Source organism: Tetrahymena thermophila, assembly GCF_000189635.1.
Source record: "Tetrahymena thermophila SB210 genomic scaffold scf_8254670, whole genome shotgun sequence".
Classification (NCBI taxonomy): Eukaryota; Ciliophora; class Oligohymenophorea; order Hymenostomatida; family Tetrahymenidae; genus Tetrahymena; species Tetrahymena thermophila.
The window spans coordinates 203,121-220,098 of record NW_002476437.1 but is presented as its reverse complement, the minus strand read 5'-3'; the positions used below and the strand labels follow the sequence as shown (position 1 = coordinate 220,098).

Sequence of the window (16,978 nt, the reverse complement as noted above, 5' to 3'; positions counted from 1 at the left end):
TCATTTATTTTGCATATATTTTTCCTTTAAAATACTCAGAATTAAAAATTATTAATCAAACTTTCATTCATATACATTCTCTTCATTTTTATGAATCACTTACTAAATTTAATAGATGTTCTAATTCCAAAAATAATTGGTCTAATTATTAACCAAAAAAAGAACTCAATAAGCTTTGTGCAAATACTTATTTTCTAGCTCGTTCAATTGTTATATAAATAATTTTTTTTTTCTGCTCAGATAACCATTCTTTCATTTCATTTACTAATTTGTAATATTCTAAAATCTAATAAATCTAAATTTATTTTCCCCCTAATAAAATTTAAATTTGTTTATAAAATTTTATAATTCTAATTTTTTTAGAATAAAAGGGTATCAGAATTTAATAAAAAAAATGAAATATTTTAAAATAATTTAATTTATAATTTTTATAAACATACTTTTTATTATAAAAAATTTTTTAAGGAGAAAATAAATTTTCATTAAATTTACTTTTATAAAAGTTACTAAAAGCTTATTTAAAAAAAATAAAATACTTTTGTAAAGTTTTTAACATAAGTTGTTAATTTGCAAGATTACTATTTGAAATATCAAAAAAATTCTTTTAATAAATTTGTAGGAAAAGGGCATTTATTTTTCTAGAAGATAAATCTTATCAAAATTAGATATTTGATTTATCAATTTGCATTTTTTGAGAAAGTTTAATGATTCTTTTAGAATGTTAACCATAAAAATGAAAATAAGATTTTGTAATATGTGTAAAAAAAAAATGATATATGTTGATAAAAAATGAGGTTTCGTACGTCATCAGTTTTCATATTAAACAAGAATTATTCATTATTATTAATCCTTTATTAGATTGCTATATTAAAAGGAATAATTAAATCCCTTTGATTTTATCTTTTTAACAAATTAAAATTTTTATAAATAGAAAACTAACATTGATTTTAAATAAAAGCAAAGCATTTTTATATTATAGGAAAAATGATGCGTGATATCTTAACAGGAGGTAAAATAACTATTTATAAAAATCATCGCCCTATTATTTATACATATTATACTTTTTTAACCATTCCATTGAGCTCTCTGATCTAAATCTATTGTTTTAAATTTTCTATTAGGTGCTTGTAATGTAAATGGCGAGTCTTCCTCTCAAGTTAACATAAATCCTTTTAATAGATTAATGGGAAGTTTATTCATGGGAAATGCTTAGAATTAGTAATAATTAGAAATAAATTTTAAATTCTTTAAGCTCTCCATTTGTCCTATTTGCTTTTTTTAAGGTTAGAACTCTTTTGATTTAAAAAATAGGGATAGATTGTAAGGTTTCAGAACCGATGGATAACAAGGTGATCTGATGAAGAATGCTATGCAAGAAAGAGCTTAAATGATGCAAATAATGAATTAAAAGTTTGATATGATAAATAAAGAAGAAATGGCTAACTAATAAGTTATGGATTAACACTTTAACTAACAATAAATGTTAATGCACTAGCAAAATTTATAAATGGAACAAGCTTTTGTTTAATAATAGCAAATGATGCATCATGAAAATATGATGATGGATTAAATGATGCAAGAATAATTCAGATAGTAGCAAGCATTGTAAATTTAATAAATGTAAGAATAAGAAAAATTAATGAGCTAGCAATTTGATTCTCTAAAGCTACAATAAGAAGCTGAAGAATATGCATAAGTAACAGCATTACCCTTTTATCCTTGCTATTATTTTAAAATAATTAACATTATTATTTAAGCTTTATTTTCCAAAAATTATTTGGCATTATAATAAGTATGAAACAATATTTAAAAGCAATTAATGATGGAAAACGAAATGGAAAATGTTGAGCTCGAGTAGCAAAAGATCAAGCATGATGCTGGCGAGTTGTTTGATAAAATGGCCAAGGATGACAGCCCAAGAATGAAAAACTCTAAGTTTTTGCACTTCATGGGACATCTCAAATCTGGTCAGCTAAAAATTGAAGGTAATGAAATTGTAGAAGGAGTTCCAGATTAAGATTAAAAAGATATTGATGCAAGTAAATTGAATTTATTAAATAATTTGTATTACTTTTTATAACAAACAAAATAAAAAAATTTTTAGTTTTCAACAAAGCCTATGAAAACGCTATGGAAGAGTAAAAGCAATCTGAAAACAATGATGGATTTAATTTAGAATAATATTGGCAATAGAAAATGTAAAATAAGAATGCTTTTTCGATTTAAAATTTTAGTAAAAATAAATTTAAAATAATAGATCAGAGTACGAAAAAGAAAGACAAGATGAAGAAGGATTTGAAGAGAAATTGGACAAGGAATATTAAGATGTCTTAAAATATATGTAGGAATCAGGAGATTATGAAGAATTAAGCAAAGCATGGTAAAAAGCAAGTGATTTAGAAGAATAAAGTTTATACAAAGATGCTTCAGGTAGATATGCCTTCAATAAAGCCAATCCTTATATGTCACATGAAAATCCTCTCCACCTTGCTTTAGAATTTATTGCAAGTGGCAGACCATTTGATGCTATTCTTGCCTTAGAAGCTCAAATTTAAAAGAATCCTGACGCTCCCAGCAGCGCTAACACTTGGAGACTAATGGGAAGATTGCACTAAGAAATGGATCAAGATTAAAGAGCTGTTGCCTGTTTATTAGTAATTTAGATTTTTAAACATTCATTAAATTGATTAATTATCTTACCTATTATAAAAAATTTAGAATGCCTTACAAAAAGATGATAGAAACCCAGATACTTTCCTCGCTTTAGGTGTTTCATGTACAAATATTTTGGATGAAGTTAAGGCCATGGGCTTCCTCAAATAATGGTACTTAATAAGTGATATGTAAAAAGCTTTCCCTATACCTGCTGACATAGTACCTGATGATAAAGTATATAGTGAATTATCCACTGATGATATTAAGAATATGAATAAAAACATGCTCGATGCATTCTATGCTGCTCGTAACCAATTCCCATAAAATGCTGATTTACATGTAATTGAAATCTCTCTAATTTCTTCATTTAATACAAAAAAAATTTTATCAAATTTAAATGTTATAAATTTTAAAATAAAATAAGGTTTGCTTAGCTGTCTTGCAATATATATCAAGAGATTACTAAGGTTCTGTAGAGTCATTTAGAGAAGCTTTGAAGTATGACCCTAGTAACTATTCACTATGGAACAAACTTGGTGCCACTCTTGCTCAGCTTGGAAAGGCAGATGAAGCCATTAATGCTTACTACAGAGCTCTTGAGCTTAAACCTAACTATGTCAGAGTTTGGGTAAATTTAGGTATAGCTCATGCTTATAAATAAGATTTTGATGAAGCTGCTAGACTTTATTTGAATGCTCTTTCCTTTAATCCTGAGGCAAAGCATCTTTGGTCTTATCTGTAGACTTGCTTCATGTGTTTATGTAATAAATTATTGCAAATTTAATTTAATAATAAAAGTAATTTACTAAAAAAATAGAAAGATTCGATCTTGTTAGTAAAATAAGCGATCATAACCCAGCCTTATTTGCTGATGAATTTGAGATTCTTAAGTTTGACGATTTACCTCAACCTGAATTCAATTGTAATTATAAATTATATTGTTAATAAATGTATTGATTTTATTTTAATTTTCCTACTTATAAAATAGATTAAGAGGCTACAAAGAAATATTTAATAAGCGAAAATGAAATCAATGCAATGGTTTCTGAATAATTAAATAAAAAATGAATGTAAGAAAATGATAAATTATAATTAAATGAAAAAAAATAAAGTAATAATTCAAATTCAAATAAGTAAAACTAAAGTGAAAATTATTGTTAATAATATTTTTTAGATTTCTTCATGTAATCTGCATGTGCTCAAACTAGTAAAAGTTTTGTTTGAAGTAAAATAAATATTAATAATAAATACATCTATATATATAAATATATGATTCACAAATATTCAATAAATAATGATCTTATTTATCGTATATAATTTCAAAAAATAGCTCAAAAAAATATATGTAAAATTTTAGATTTATTTTAATTTTATTCAGAAATTTGCTTAAAAATACTTATCATATATTTTTTTTTAAGTTAGAAAGCATTAAAAATATATTTTTTATAAAATATTTAATTATTTTTTTTAGCAGAATAGTAATTAAATAGAATTTGAATTTAATTAAATTAATAAATAGATATCTTTGAATTGAAATATTATTTACAAAACTTACTTTTAATTAATTTTATTAATCATTTATATTTATGTGGAGTGAATTAAAGGAGATAATGAGTGTTATCCACTAATTACTTTTAAATTATAATTATTAAATTAATTACGCTTAATGAATGAATGAATGATAAAGTAATATTTTTAATTATTGTTTAAGTATTAAATTAATAGAATAATAAACAAACATTAATTGATTTTGTGTGGAATATTTTTTAATAAAGATAACTAATAGCTTAACAAATAAATATTTTAGTCTAAAATTATTTTGAAAGCTAATGATTCAAGATAAGTATGATCCAAGCGGATAGGGCATGTTTAGCAAATCTGGAAGATAAAGCGGAGATGCTAGAACCATGCTTGAAAGAGTTATTAATTCACAAACAACAAAGAATAAAAAGAAGGAATCATTTTTAGCAAATCAGAATCCTTACTCAAATTTGTTTGATGAAATAGAAGCCCTCACAAAAGAAAGCTAATTAAATAGGCCAAATACAGCTAATATATAAAATTAAAGAAGTTATTTCCATGATTATTAGATAACAATTAAAGAAAAAATTGATACTGCAAATAAAATGGAGCCATTTTAGAAATAAATTAGCCGTGAATAATATAATAGACCTTTTGTAAGTTTTTTATTAAAAAATGATAAAAATGATTTGAATAATTAACTTCTTTCTAATAAAATAATTAAGTCCTAAAAATAAGAAGTTAGAAGCAAAAAAAAAGGTGGGTTTATTTATGTTAATCCAGATCCATTAAAAAAGTAAATCTTTTATTATGATTTATCTTATATCGTTAATGCAAGAGAATTTTATGCAAATGGTTACTTACTTATCTTACTTAGTCTTTATTAAATTCCATTTAGTTCTAAAAACTGATTTTGTAAAATGTAGATTATTCAATTTGAATATATAGGAGGCCATAGTTAGTTTGGGACATTTTAAAGGTTTATAAAACCTAGCAGAAATTCAAGTAATAAACATAGTAAAATATATTAGCTTCATAATGCTAGTAATAGTAGTAAAGCACAATAAACTAAGCTCGTCAATCTGTGATGCAAAATAACTCTAAGGAGTAAGCAGCAACCCTTGATCAAAGTATGGTGCTTACTCGATCTTTTTTGCAATCACCTTCAAAGAGAAGCAAAGAATAGTAAAAAACGCCTAATAACTAAAAAACACCAATAAAAATAAATACATAATAGAGTTTTTGTAAATCATATTTAGATAAATCCTATGATTAAGTGAATTAATAATCCCATTCGTAATCACCTGAGAAAGCCAATAATGAAATAATTGCCTATCCAGAGAGAGTAAAAAGAAAGGTTTCTGGTTTTATAGATTTTAAAAGACAGCTCAATAGGTAATTAAAACTAAATTAAAATCAAAATTTAATTATAAAAAATAAATAAATAAATAAAATAGTTTCCAAAAAATATTTTAATTACAAATTTTTAAAACATAAAAAATAAATAAATTGTTTATTGAATAATTTATAAATAATTTGTAAAACAGATCTAAAGATAGTTACGATAAATTTTATAAAGTGAATGAGAAGAGATTTGAATATTTAAATGAATCTTAAGTCAGCTCGAAAGTGAAACATTTAAGAGATTTGTCGTTTAATAAATAATTAAATAGAGAAGTAGTTAGTACTTTTAAACCTGTTGAGAAAATACCAGATAATGGATATCAGCCTAACTTTGAGGTTACTAAGAAGTCATTAGGCCGAGTGGGTCCAAATTTCAGCAAAATCTCTCCACATAAATCTCTCGAAAATAAATTAGTAGGTGTGTACTAAGGAGTTCATTATGAATATGATTAGTGGGTAAAAAACCCAAACAAAAAATCCATAGTCTATAAAAAGTAAATCAATAAATGTAAAACAAACAATAAGATTAAAATATAATTTGATATATTAATAATAGCAATAAGCTTAACATAATTCCTTTCGAGAAGCAATTGCCAAGAGAATAATGTCCAAATCACGCTCTACCAGGATATATGCAAGTAAAATATAATATATATTTTGTTCATTCTCTTTATTTTAATTTAGCAAATTAATTCTCTTATAAATCATTTATTTGTTTCGATGTGCAAATAAATATTTTGATTAAATAATAAATTTACTTTGATAATCAATTAGAATATTGAGTAACTAATTAGAATATTTAATTTTTGAGCACAAAAAAAAATAATTAAAAATTTATTTAATTTAAAATTAACTTTGAAAAATATTTCATTTATTAAAAACAAACTTATTATTTTGCAAAATATTTTTTAGAATGTCAGATCTAGGATTAGTTTACAAGATCTAAGTTAAAAAATGCTAGAGGAAAATAGCTATATGGATTAAAAGTTTTTGAACATGAATTCAGTCTTTTCAACAAAAAGTAGTATGAGTAGGTAATCAACAAAGAGCATAACATAGCAAAACTTTTTTATATCTGGTTAAATGGTTAAATCTCCTTCTTAAAAGGAGAGAAGGTAAACAGCTAATAGCAGCTGCAAAAATGGAAGAAATTTCTAGAGAAATGGCTCTTTTGTTTCTGCTTAAATTACAAATCATTCATTTTACTATTGAATTAAATAATATAAATAAAATTTATGTAAATAATAAATTGTAAATAGATGATAAAAACAATGAGTTTTTAATATTGATTTTGTTTTGAGTGTATTTTGAATTTATTTATTTATTCATTCTTACCCTTTATCAACTTTCTTATGCAAAATATTCTAAAATCACAACATATATTTTATTAAAAAAAATTTGATAAAAGTAATTTTTTTCCAATTTTAAATAAAAGTTAAAGCAAGCTTATTATCGCATAAAATAAGATAAACTTTTGTGAAATAGGAAGAAGGAAGGAAAGAAAGAAAGTAAGAAGAAGACATAAAGTAAAAGTAAAATTAAAATGAGTAATTTGAGACAAGGATTTAATTTGCCAAATCGTGCGATTCAGCAATAAACTTAATGTAACAACAATGATTTTTTTTTAAAAATATTAACATTATTATCACTTATAAATAGAAACCTAATCAAGTAAGTAGGAAGCTTAATAAATCTATTAATTTAAACCAGCAAGCATCTAATCTTAGTAACAGAGATAAAATAATTTTCAATAAAATTAATAAACAAGTTTTTAACTGCAGAATTAGGTTTAATATAATGAAAAATAAAAAAATTATAATTATTAAACATAAAATAATGATATTTAGAAAATGTCACTTCAAACACAAACACAGACAAATGTTTAGTAAAACTAATTTTAGTAATAACCATAGAATAGTAATTATTATCAACAATTCTAATAAAACTAACTTCCTTAAAATAACTCCAATCCTAACTTCTAAAATGATAGAAGTCGAAATGGTTAATAGCCAAATGTTAATAATTAAAATTAAACTTAAATTAGATCAGATTCGTCTAAACCATTTGATAAACCAAAAAGAGGCCACTCAATAAAAGATAGAAATACTGAATAGCAGAAAAATTAAAATACAATTTAAGCATAAGCATAAGAATAATACTAACTAATTAACAATACTTTTGATTCATCATAAAAGACAAAAGCATATTAGAATTTAGTTAATTCAAAAATCAATACAAATAAACTTCCCATTATAAACTCTGGACAAAATGCTAAAAACTCTCCTATGCAAAATACTAATCAACAACCCTAAGCAAATAATATCTTCAATATTGATAAAGGTAAATAAATACCTTTTTTAAGAAATAATTAATAAAATCAATAAAATTTAAATTCATATTAGCAAGGCATAAAAATGGATTCTAACATAATGCCTTAAGCCAATTAATATAATTTTCAGTAGAATAATTATAGCTAACCTAATAATTCATAGGCAATAATACCATAATATCCTTAAAATACTATTTAGAATAATATAATTAATTCAAATTTAGCAAATTAACAACTAAATAATAATTAAAATACTTAACCATTTTCAAATAGTTATTTATTGCAATAATAAAACTATATGGAATAATCTTAATAAAGCAATTTGAACTAAATGAACAATATCTATCAGATGAACCAGCTATAACAATAATATTAATAACAGCAACAATAACAATAACAACAACCTTAATATAGAAATTTACCAATATAAGCAGAATTAAACAAAAAAAAAGAAAATTCATAGCTAGATGATTTAACTTAGTCTTAATCTAATTAATAGCCTTAAGGGATGAATTTAAGTGTAATTTAAGAATTAAAAGATTCAGAAATTAGTTAATCATAAAGCAGTTAGATATAGAATTAAGATTAATTTAGCTAGTAATATCCTTTAAAAGATGCAGCAAATAGTTAAATTATAGAAACAAACAAAATTAATCAATACTAACAAAACGAATAAACTTCTAAAGTAAATTTAAATAACATCGAATAGTAGAGCAATCATTAAACCTAACAATTCGAGCCAATAAGTATTTAAAATAACACCATTAATATTTAGAACAATTTTAACTAAAACTTTTATAAAACTAATTAATAAAAAATTGCAAATGGCTAAACAAATTTCAATTTCTAAAAATAAAAAAACGATGAAATCTAACAAATATTTAATCACCCTCAGAATCAAAATAAGTAATAAAGAAGTGAAGGCTATAATTAGCCAAAAGACACATCTTATGAAAAGTAAGATTTACCATAAAAAAGTTAAGTTAAAATTATAGGAGAAAATAATATTCCATTGCAAAGCTAGCAAGAGGAAAAAAAGTTTAACACATATCTGAATTCATCTACTACTGAATAATCTAGCAATTTTAAGTAATTAATTAATTAATTATTCTTAGTTTTAATAATTAAATAAATATATTTTTATCTAATTTAAAGGGGATTTTTAAATTTTTGTTAATAAATTTCAATAGCTTTAAATCCAAATTTAGATTTTTTTTAAATAAAAGAATTTAATTTCTAGGCAAATTTAAACTCTCCCATTAATTTTAAATAAAAAACTCAAATCTTAAATTGAAAATAAAAATTATTTTTTTTAATAAATTAGAAATGATTAAAAAGATGATGAGACTTAAAAGACAACACATGGCAAATCAAAAGATACATTTTAGTTTTTGACCAAGCAGCAGTTTGACTCTGATAATAATATTATTTAAATACTTGCTGAAAAAGTAATTAGCCAAGAGACATAATAAAATATTTAGAAACTATATTAGGAAGTTAATACAAAAGATTTAGGCTAAATTTATAACCTTGAAGTATTAAAAAATGCAATTGATACATCTATTTAGGAATTCAACTCTACAATAAACTCTAGCATTAAAGGAATATCTAATTTAAAATTTTTTGATAATTAAAAAATTCTAGATTAGTATTAATTGCCTTCTGAAATTTATGAGTAATGTTTTAAAGAATTACAATTAATACATACAGGAATTTTATCAGAATTGTTTAGACCTGATTAACTATATTAAGTTTTTGAAACTAAAATAAATAAAGAATTTGTTAAAAATATGCTATTGTAATACTTACATTATTTTTAAACTGGTGAAATTATTGATTGTATACACTTTAATTGTGTTTCCATGTAAAAGTTAACCTAAGATAAATTAAACAATTATAAGTATTATTAGATTTAAGGATAATACTTTGAGAATAATTTAATCTAGTCCTTTAACAGTTGTCTTTATTAAATAAAAGAGGAAATATAAAGAGACTTATAGAAAGGGATAGCTGATTTGAATTCTGAGAATAAAGGTTTAGATTCGTTAAAGAGCACTTTTATTAATAAAAAGAATGAATTGATCAACTTAATTAACTAATATTGGAAATTAATCAAAATTAAAAATATTTATGAAATAGATACACTTTCTGTTGTTATTATTTATAAGAAAATATAAATTATGAATGAGCAATTAAACTAATTTTTAGAATAATCACAAGATTCTCTTAACTCTGTTGTTAATGAAATTCTATTTAAATAAGCTAACACAGCAGCAAACTTAGGCCCTATAGAAACAGAAATGTCAGAGTATTTTTTGATGTACATAAGAAATGATACTGATGACACTATTTTATAACTCAAAACAAAATAAGATCAATTATTTGAAATAGCGTGTTGTTAATATGAGCAAACAGTAGTTGCAAATTATTACTTAAAATAAAGAGCTTAAGACATTTTAGAAAATCTAAAAACAATAAAAATCTATTCAAATTAATTGAGTAACATGGCTTTGGATAATCTGAAAAAACTTTTTTAAAAAGAAAGCTTTTTATCATTATTTAAAAGTGTTTTATCAGAAAACGAAGATTGGAGTTAATTAGAAAATATTAATGATCCAATATTACTAATTTTTTTAATAAGACACATTTTAAAAAGAATTATCATATAAACCAAGAAAGTAGAAGATCTTCTCAAGCAAATTAATAATTAAATGTAGCTAACAAAGGGTGACTCTATAGATTATTACTTTAACTCAAATTAAAATCTTCCATTCTTTAAAGTTAAATTTGTTTCAAAGTTACCACTCTATATTGAAGATGACACAGTCTATGCAATAATAAACATAAATCTTGGTTTACAAGATTTTTTTTTTAAACTTAGTAATTATTCTTAACTCTTTTAGTATAAAATTAATGATTAATTTATTAAATGTGGTTTGAAGGATGAAATTGAATAAAGAGTTAAATAATTTGAAATTGAAAGAAAATATCTCCCTTAATTTTTGTTTTAGCTTGAAAAATCTCACAAATGCGGTATATTAGCTATGTACATTGAAGAAAAATTTGAGACAATATAATCTTATTTGGCTAAAAAATAATAGAAAAGTATTTTAAAAGGTTTCATCAATAAATTTAAAAAAGAATCGAAGTTTGAACCGTTTATATCTTAAATGTCTTTCACATATTATTAAAAAACTCTTGAGTATACTTATTAATTGACACAGGTGTTTAAAGAGATTCTTAAAGTAGCTAACTAAGAGCTATTAAATTAAAAAGAAAAGATTAATAGATAACTTCAATCAGAATTTAAACAATTTGCTTAAAAATAAAATCAATATTAAGATGAATTAATTATATTTTAAGACTAAAATAAAATCCCATAAATAGTAGCATACAAGGATAAAAAAAAGTAATATTAAACACTTTTCTTTTTAACTAAGAAAGAATCTTTTAAAAATGAAGAGGGAGATATTGTTAAGGCTTATAAACTCATATTTGAATACAAGTTTTAAAAGATACTATTCTTCTCACTATTTAGCGATATTTTAAAAGAAGATAATCAGTTAACCAAATATTTTTTTTTATTTTTACTTAATTAAATATTAAATATCTAAGAAGTAGAAAAACAGCAGCTACCTGTCGATTTTAATGAATGGTTTCTAAAATTTTTAATTGAAAACACTAATGAACAGATTTATTAGCTTCTTAATTAAAAAGATCAATAAATTCCTCAGAGTAAAGGTTAATTTTAATAATCACTTTAAAAAAATTTTGAATAAAAATAAACAGTAACTAAAACCGTTTAAAAAGAAATTGATGATTAAAATTATATTAATTAGAAAAAATAAGATTTTTAAGTTGAAGTATAAACTAATAGTGTTTAATTAGGTTTTTAAGTTTAAATTTAAGATTAGCCATAGTTCAATAATAAAAAAGAAACTGATTAATCATAAGAATATAAATAATACTGTTTAAAGAACTTTCTTGGCTTGATTTAAGAAGAAAGTTTCAAAAAAATATTTAATGGTGTAAAAAAATTTAATTTAGATTATCTAAAAGATTATGGATATGTTAGTGAAATAAGAGATATAAAAGACTCTCAATAGAAAAATAAAATAATTCAATTTTTTAAAGATAAGTCTCATATTTACATCATTGGAAATATTTATTAGTAATTTTAAATTTTAATTTATTTAAATTAAAAATGTTATTGTTTTTATGAAGAGAATCCTCCATCATTTTTACAAAATTTATAAATTGAATCATACATTAAGATTAAACTTAATACAGATAATAATATTTTTGAATAAGATTAAGCTTTAACAATATTATATTTATTGATATGGTTATAAGATTAACAAAGTGGTAAAATAACATAATAAACATATGATCAAAATAAAAACGGATATAAATTTTAACTTCATTTAAAGTACATTTGGATACAATAATAAAAAAGTGAAAAAAGGCTATTTTAGCAAGATAAAATTTTAATCTATGAATATTTTTCTCAAATTAAATAACCCAAATCATATGAAGTTTAAATTTATAAAGTAAAATAATTATCTCCTCAAAATGAAATTCCTTTGATATTTGTTCTCAGAGATACAATCAAATATTAAAAAGAAATAGTTTTTATTTATGATTCAAATAATGAATAGTGCTAGAAAGATACAGAAGATATAAAAAAGAAATTCTTTTAATGCAAGTTTAGCTCCATATAATATTAATTTAAAAATGCTTAATAACAAAAATGTCTTATTAATGTTAGCTTACATCAATATCTAAATTAGACAAATTATTAAAATAATTCTTTAAATACTATTGTAAATTCATATTTTACAAACTATCTCTAAGATATATGTTTTCCTTTTTTCATCTAGTGACTGAAAAATTTGATATAATTACTTGAATTTATAACCATACTTAGCTAGCTACTGCAAAGTTTAATTTAAGTGGTTTCCTTATAAAATCTAGATCAAATTATTATATCTATCTTTCATTTTTAACTTATTAATAATGTATTTGGTTTTATTTTTATGTATTAAAAATATTAAAATCCAGAAAACTTTTATTTTAAAATTTAAATATAAAAATTCTTTAGTGATATTTATTTGAAAATTTACTTTTTTAAAATGAATTTTCTTTAGAATAAATTTAATTTAAACTTAAAATAAATTAAAAGGCGACTATGAATTTGAGATTAAATTTATTTAACAATATAAGAATATGAAAAAATAAATGATTTAAAATCTAAATTTTGAATAATTTAGTCTTCTTGAAAATTAGCTAGCAATATTTTATTTAAAACCAAATATATAAAATAGAAATCCTTAGATATTTTATTAAGAGGGATATAAAATATTTAATAAAAATTTTGTTATAAAACACCAGTTGAATGACAAAAATTTAATAAAAATGATGGAAATTAATGTGCTTTTAATATACCCCAATTAACATTTTAATAATAATAAATAAATAAAAATAATTTTTTTGAAGTTGTTTTATATCTAAAATTATCTTTTATTTTCAAGAGATAAAATGATACAATTATAAATTTGATTTATAACCTCGAAAATCCTAATTGAAAAATAAATAAAAGTAATTCCAGTTAATAATTTTTAAAAATTCAAATAAAAAATATATAAAAAAAAATTTTTTTAATTTTTATTTCAAGAAAACATTCTAATAGGAGCACATTTACACTTTCTTTAGTTTTAATATTTTTAGAGATTTAAGTTAATTTCAAAAAGCTATAGTTACTCAGAATTCTTTTTAAAGAGTTTTTGGTATCTGTAGATTTTTTAATCTAGCAAAGAGATATTTTAGTTATATAAAGACTCAACATTTTAGTAATCGTTCTTTGTTAACTTTAATTCTAAATAAATTAATAGTCCTTTTAAATACTTTTGTAGTGAAATAACATCCTAACTTGCTTCTTTATTATTTTAAATAAATTCATCATTATATTTTATCAATATGTTTTCAACTAAATTCTTTTTATTTTCCTAAATGTCATAAAATTCATGTTAAAAATTAAAATAATTTAATTATTAATATTTTTTATAGCTAATTAATTATTCCATGTTTGAAGAATCTCTTAGAAATATCTAACAAAGTGTTATAAATATTTCCTTAAGAGCTTTATTTTAGCATATGTAATCATTTGCTATCAAACCTTAATTTATTGCAGAAAATACCTTAAAGTGTTAAATGTAATACACCATTTTTGTTTACATATCAGATATTTAATTTTAAGTTAGTAGGTTATTTCTTTTAATCTATAGATTTTCGACAATCTAATTAACTCCTTAACCTGCTAGTTCTTACATAGTTTTATTACTTAAGTTTAATAAAAGCAGATCTTAAAAGGTTAAAAAGGGTATTATCAGTTAAATTATATTTTTATTCAAGTAGTCAAACACTTTACTTGTTTTTTTTAAACAATATATTGGTCTCTCATATTTTATTTTTAGCTTTATTTTATTTGCTTCAAAAAACTTATAATATTTTTCTTTTTTGATCATTTTGATACATTCACTCTATTTTTCTATTGAATGCTTTAAATTCTATTAAATTTTGAAATACTATCTTACACAATAAATTAAACTGTTTAAACTGCATGATTTTACATTCGAAGGATATTCAGGAATATTTAAAATACCATTTGAAGGTTTGACATAATTTAAATCTAATGATTTAAAAACATTGTAAACTCCCTTTTGTAAAATATAATCAATCACTTCATTCTTTTTAATGTTTTTTTTCATAAAATAATTCACTGCAGCTACTAAAATATCTAATAAGGTTTCTTTACTAATTATTGTCTTTTTATTAAATTCTTTTAATTACTAATTTATTTCAATGATAAATTAATCTTTCATCAATTCTTAGAATTTTTTTTGGATATTTACAAAAGACTCACACATCTCTTCAAGATTCGTTTTTTAATAGAAATCATCTACCTCATTTCTAATTAAATTAGAGTAGTTTTATAGTTTAATAGCATAAGGTATCATGTTTCTAGCTTTATGACAAAGAGTAGCAAGTTTTACATAATCTTTTAGCTCAAGAAACAAATATATTCTTTCAAGCAAAGAATTGCTAAAAATATCAAAAAATTTAAATTTCTAAGTAAATTTCTTTTGGTCATTTTCTTCTATATCTGATAAACTATTTTGCTTTTACTCTTCTGAAAAGTTATTCTTATTTAAAACAGCTCCTGAGATTTAATTTTATTTTACTTCTACTTTACAAATTTTATGCTAAGTTTATGAAATGTCACTCTATTTCTTGCTATTCTAATTTTAAGAACTATTTTTTATTTATTTTAAAGAATTTAACTCGCCATTCTATTGTAAAACCTTTTATTGAGAATCTGTTTTATTTTATATTGTTGATGATTTTTATATTGTCTTTTGTTTCCTATTTTAATAAAAATATATTATTTAGCTAAAAAAAATCATTATTAAGTTTTACATGCTTATAATAATTATTTAATGCTAAACAAATTTGAGAATCTTAAACTTTTGTATCAGTTTTTGCTAATACTTTTTTTGTATTAGATTTTATTTATTTAGTTGTAGAAATTTTTTAAATAATTGCTCTTTCTATAATTTTGATTTTCTTATTTTTTAGTTAACTAAATAATTAGTGGATTCTGTTTAAAAGATTTATTTGTCTTTTTTCTATATTAATTATTCAATATTTTCCACATAAAATTCTTAATTTAAATGAATTAAAAAACAAATATTTTTAAAAAATAGAAACAAAGTATTTTATTTGTTAAATCTACTATTTTAAAAATACAAAATTAATAATTAGAATATAATAATTAATAATTCTTATTATTTATTCATGTTTAAAATATAAATATTTAACTTCTGATAAAAAATTAATACTTTTATGCATTAAGAAAATTAATTATCAGGGTTTCATTTTAAAATGTAATATTTAATTTGTTAAAAAATATTCTTTCTTTAATTTATTTTATATTTTAATAAAAAATTTCCCCCACCGGGACTTGAACCCGGGTCTGAAGGGTGAAAACCTTCTATCCTAACCTGCTAGACTATAGGGGATTATGAAATTTTTCTTAGTTATCTAATAATAACTTTAAAAACTTTAAATTTGTATTTAATTTCATAAATTCAAAATAAAAATTGACATACTATTAACCTTAATCCAATACATTTATTTATAGTAATCTTTAAATATTAAATTGGAATATTTTTTAAAATGTCTCTATAATATTTTATTTGATTATGATAATTATTGAAATTAAATATTAAATTGTAATTTATGTTTTAAAAAAAGAAATTAAAAATATTTATTCAATTAATAAAATATATTTAAAAACTTAAGGAAAATTAATAATAAATAAAAACATTTATTAATAGTAAAAATATGAAAACTATTAATAATATTAATACAAATTTATTTTTCAAAATTTAATAAAAGAATCAAGTAGAGTCAAAGTAGGAATAAATAATATTTTTAAATTCATTGCAGAACGAACTCTAATTCTTTTCATTATTGAAAACAAAAATTTTTAAACAGAGCATTGCTCTAAAATATAAAAATCTTCCTCTGTCAGTCAAATTTTTTAATAAACCTTTACACAAAATTGATGTCGCGACAGGCAATATTTACTTTTTTTAATAAAGTTGTTTGCTTTTTCAGAATAATTTGGAAATTAAATTTGTAATTATTCATGTTAATTGAAGTTATTTATTTTTTCATAATACTATTTAATTAATTGATAAAATAATAAGAAAAATAATAATTCTACTTAGCGTTCTATTAAATTAACTCGAAATAATTTATCATTTTTTTCAATTAAATTTGCATAAATGATTGATTTTTCTTCTCTAAATAACGAAAGCACTTTAATTAAACACATGAAAAGTATTAAACTGAATGAATAAGTATCTTTTTTTGTGTTTTCTTAAAAATAAATATGTTTCTTTTTTTATATTTTGCCCTATTATTAATTAGGATCATTTAGATTTGTTGAGACTCAATAATAAATAAGGAGAGACTGTATAAGAGTGCACAAATGATGACTTAAAA

General features: G+C 21.5%; 4 protein-coding genes across 4 annotated transcripts in view; all 4 read left to right on the top strand. All coding sequences in view use genetic code 6, as the record gives it.

The window, feature by feature from the left end:
* Nucleotides 1–984: 984 nt before the first annotated feature.
* Nucleotides 985–3,723, top strand: TTHERM_00771980 (tetratricopeptide repeat protein; the record flags this gene model as incomplete). The annotated part of the gene is made up of 10 exons (XM_001013887.3): nucleotides 985–1,009; nucleotides 1,122–1,218; nucleotides 1,312–1,696; nucleotides 1,814–2,039; nucleotides 2,105–2,198; nucleotides 2,258–2,654; nucleotides 2,719–2,994; nucleotides 3,080–3,416; nucleotides 3,473–3,577; nucleotides 3,644–3,723. 10 exons carry the CDS (start codon nucleotides 985–987, stop codon nucleotides 3,721–3,723), a joined length of 2,022 nt encoding a protein of 673 aa, XP_001013887.3.
* A 761-nt stretch (nucleotides 3,724–4,484) lies between these two features.
* On the top strand, nucleotides 4,485–6,792 carry TTHERM_00771970 (hypothetical protein; the record flags this gene model as incomplete). The annotated part of the gene is made up of 6 exons (XM_001013886.2): nucleotides 4,485–4,832; nucleotides 4,902–4,972; nucleotides 5,125–5,571; nucleotides 5,724–6,074; nucleotides 6,137–6,218; nucleotides 6,493–6,792. 6 exons carry the CDS (start codon nucleotides 4,485–4,487, stop codon nucleotides 6,790–6,792), a joined length of 1,599 nt encoding a protein of 532 aa, XP_001013886.2.
* Nucleotides 6,793–7,123: 331 nt separating this feature from the next.
* Nucleotides 7,124–12,792, top strand: TTHERM_00771960 (hypothetical protein; the record flags this gene model as incomplete). The annotated part of the gene is made up of 3 exons (XM_001013885.2): nucleotides 7,124–7,184; nucleotides 7,240–8,998; nucleotides 9,234–12,792. The coding sequence occupies 3 exons, from the start codon at nucleotides 7,124–7,126 to the stop codon at nucleotides 12,790–12,792; spliced, it is 5,379 nt and encodes a 1,792-aa protein (XP_001013885.2).
* A 4,172-nt stretch (nucleotides 12,793–16,964) lies between these two features.
* Nucleotides 16,965–16,978, top strand: part of TTHERM_000770922 (hypothetical protein) — a gene marked incomplete at both ends in the record, with an annotated part of 536 nt that continues 522 nt past the window's right edge. The window contains one exon of the mRNA XM_012797083.1: nucleotides 16,965–16,978. This exon is cut by the window's right edge and continues 118 nt beyond it. Within this exon, the coding sequence (XP_012652537.1) occupies nucleotides 16,965–16,978 (14 nt within the window).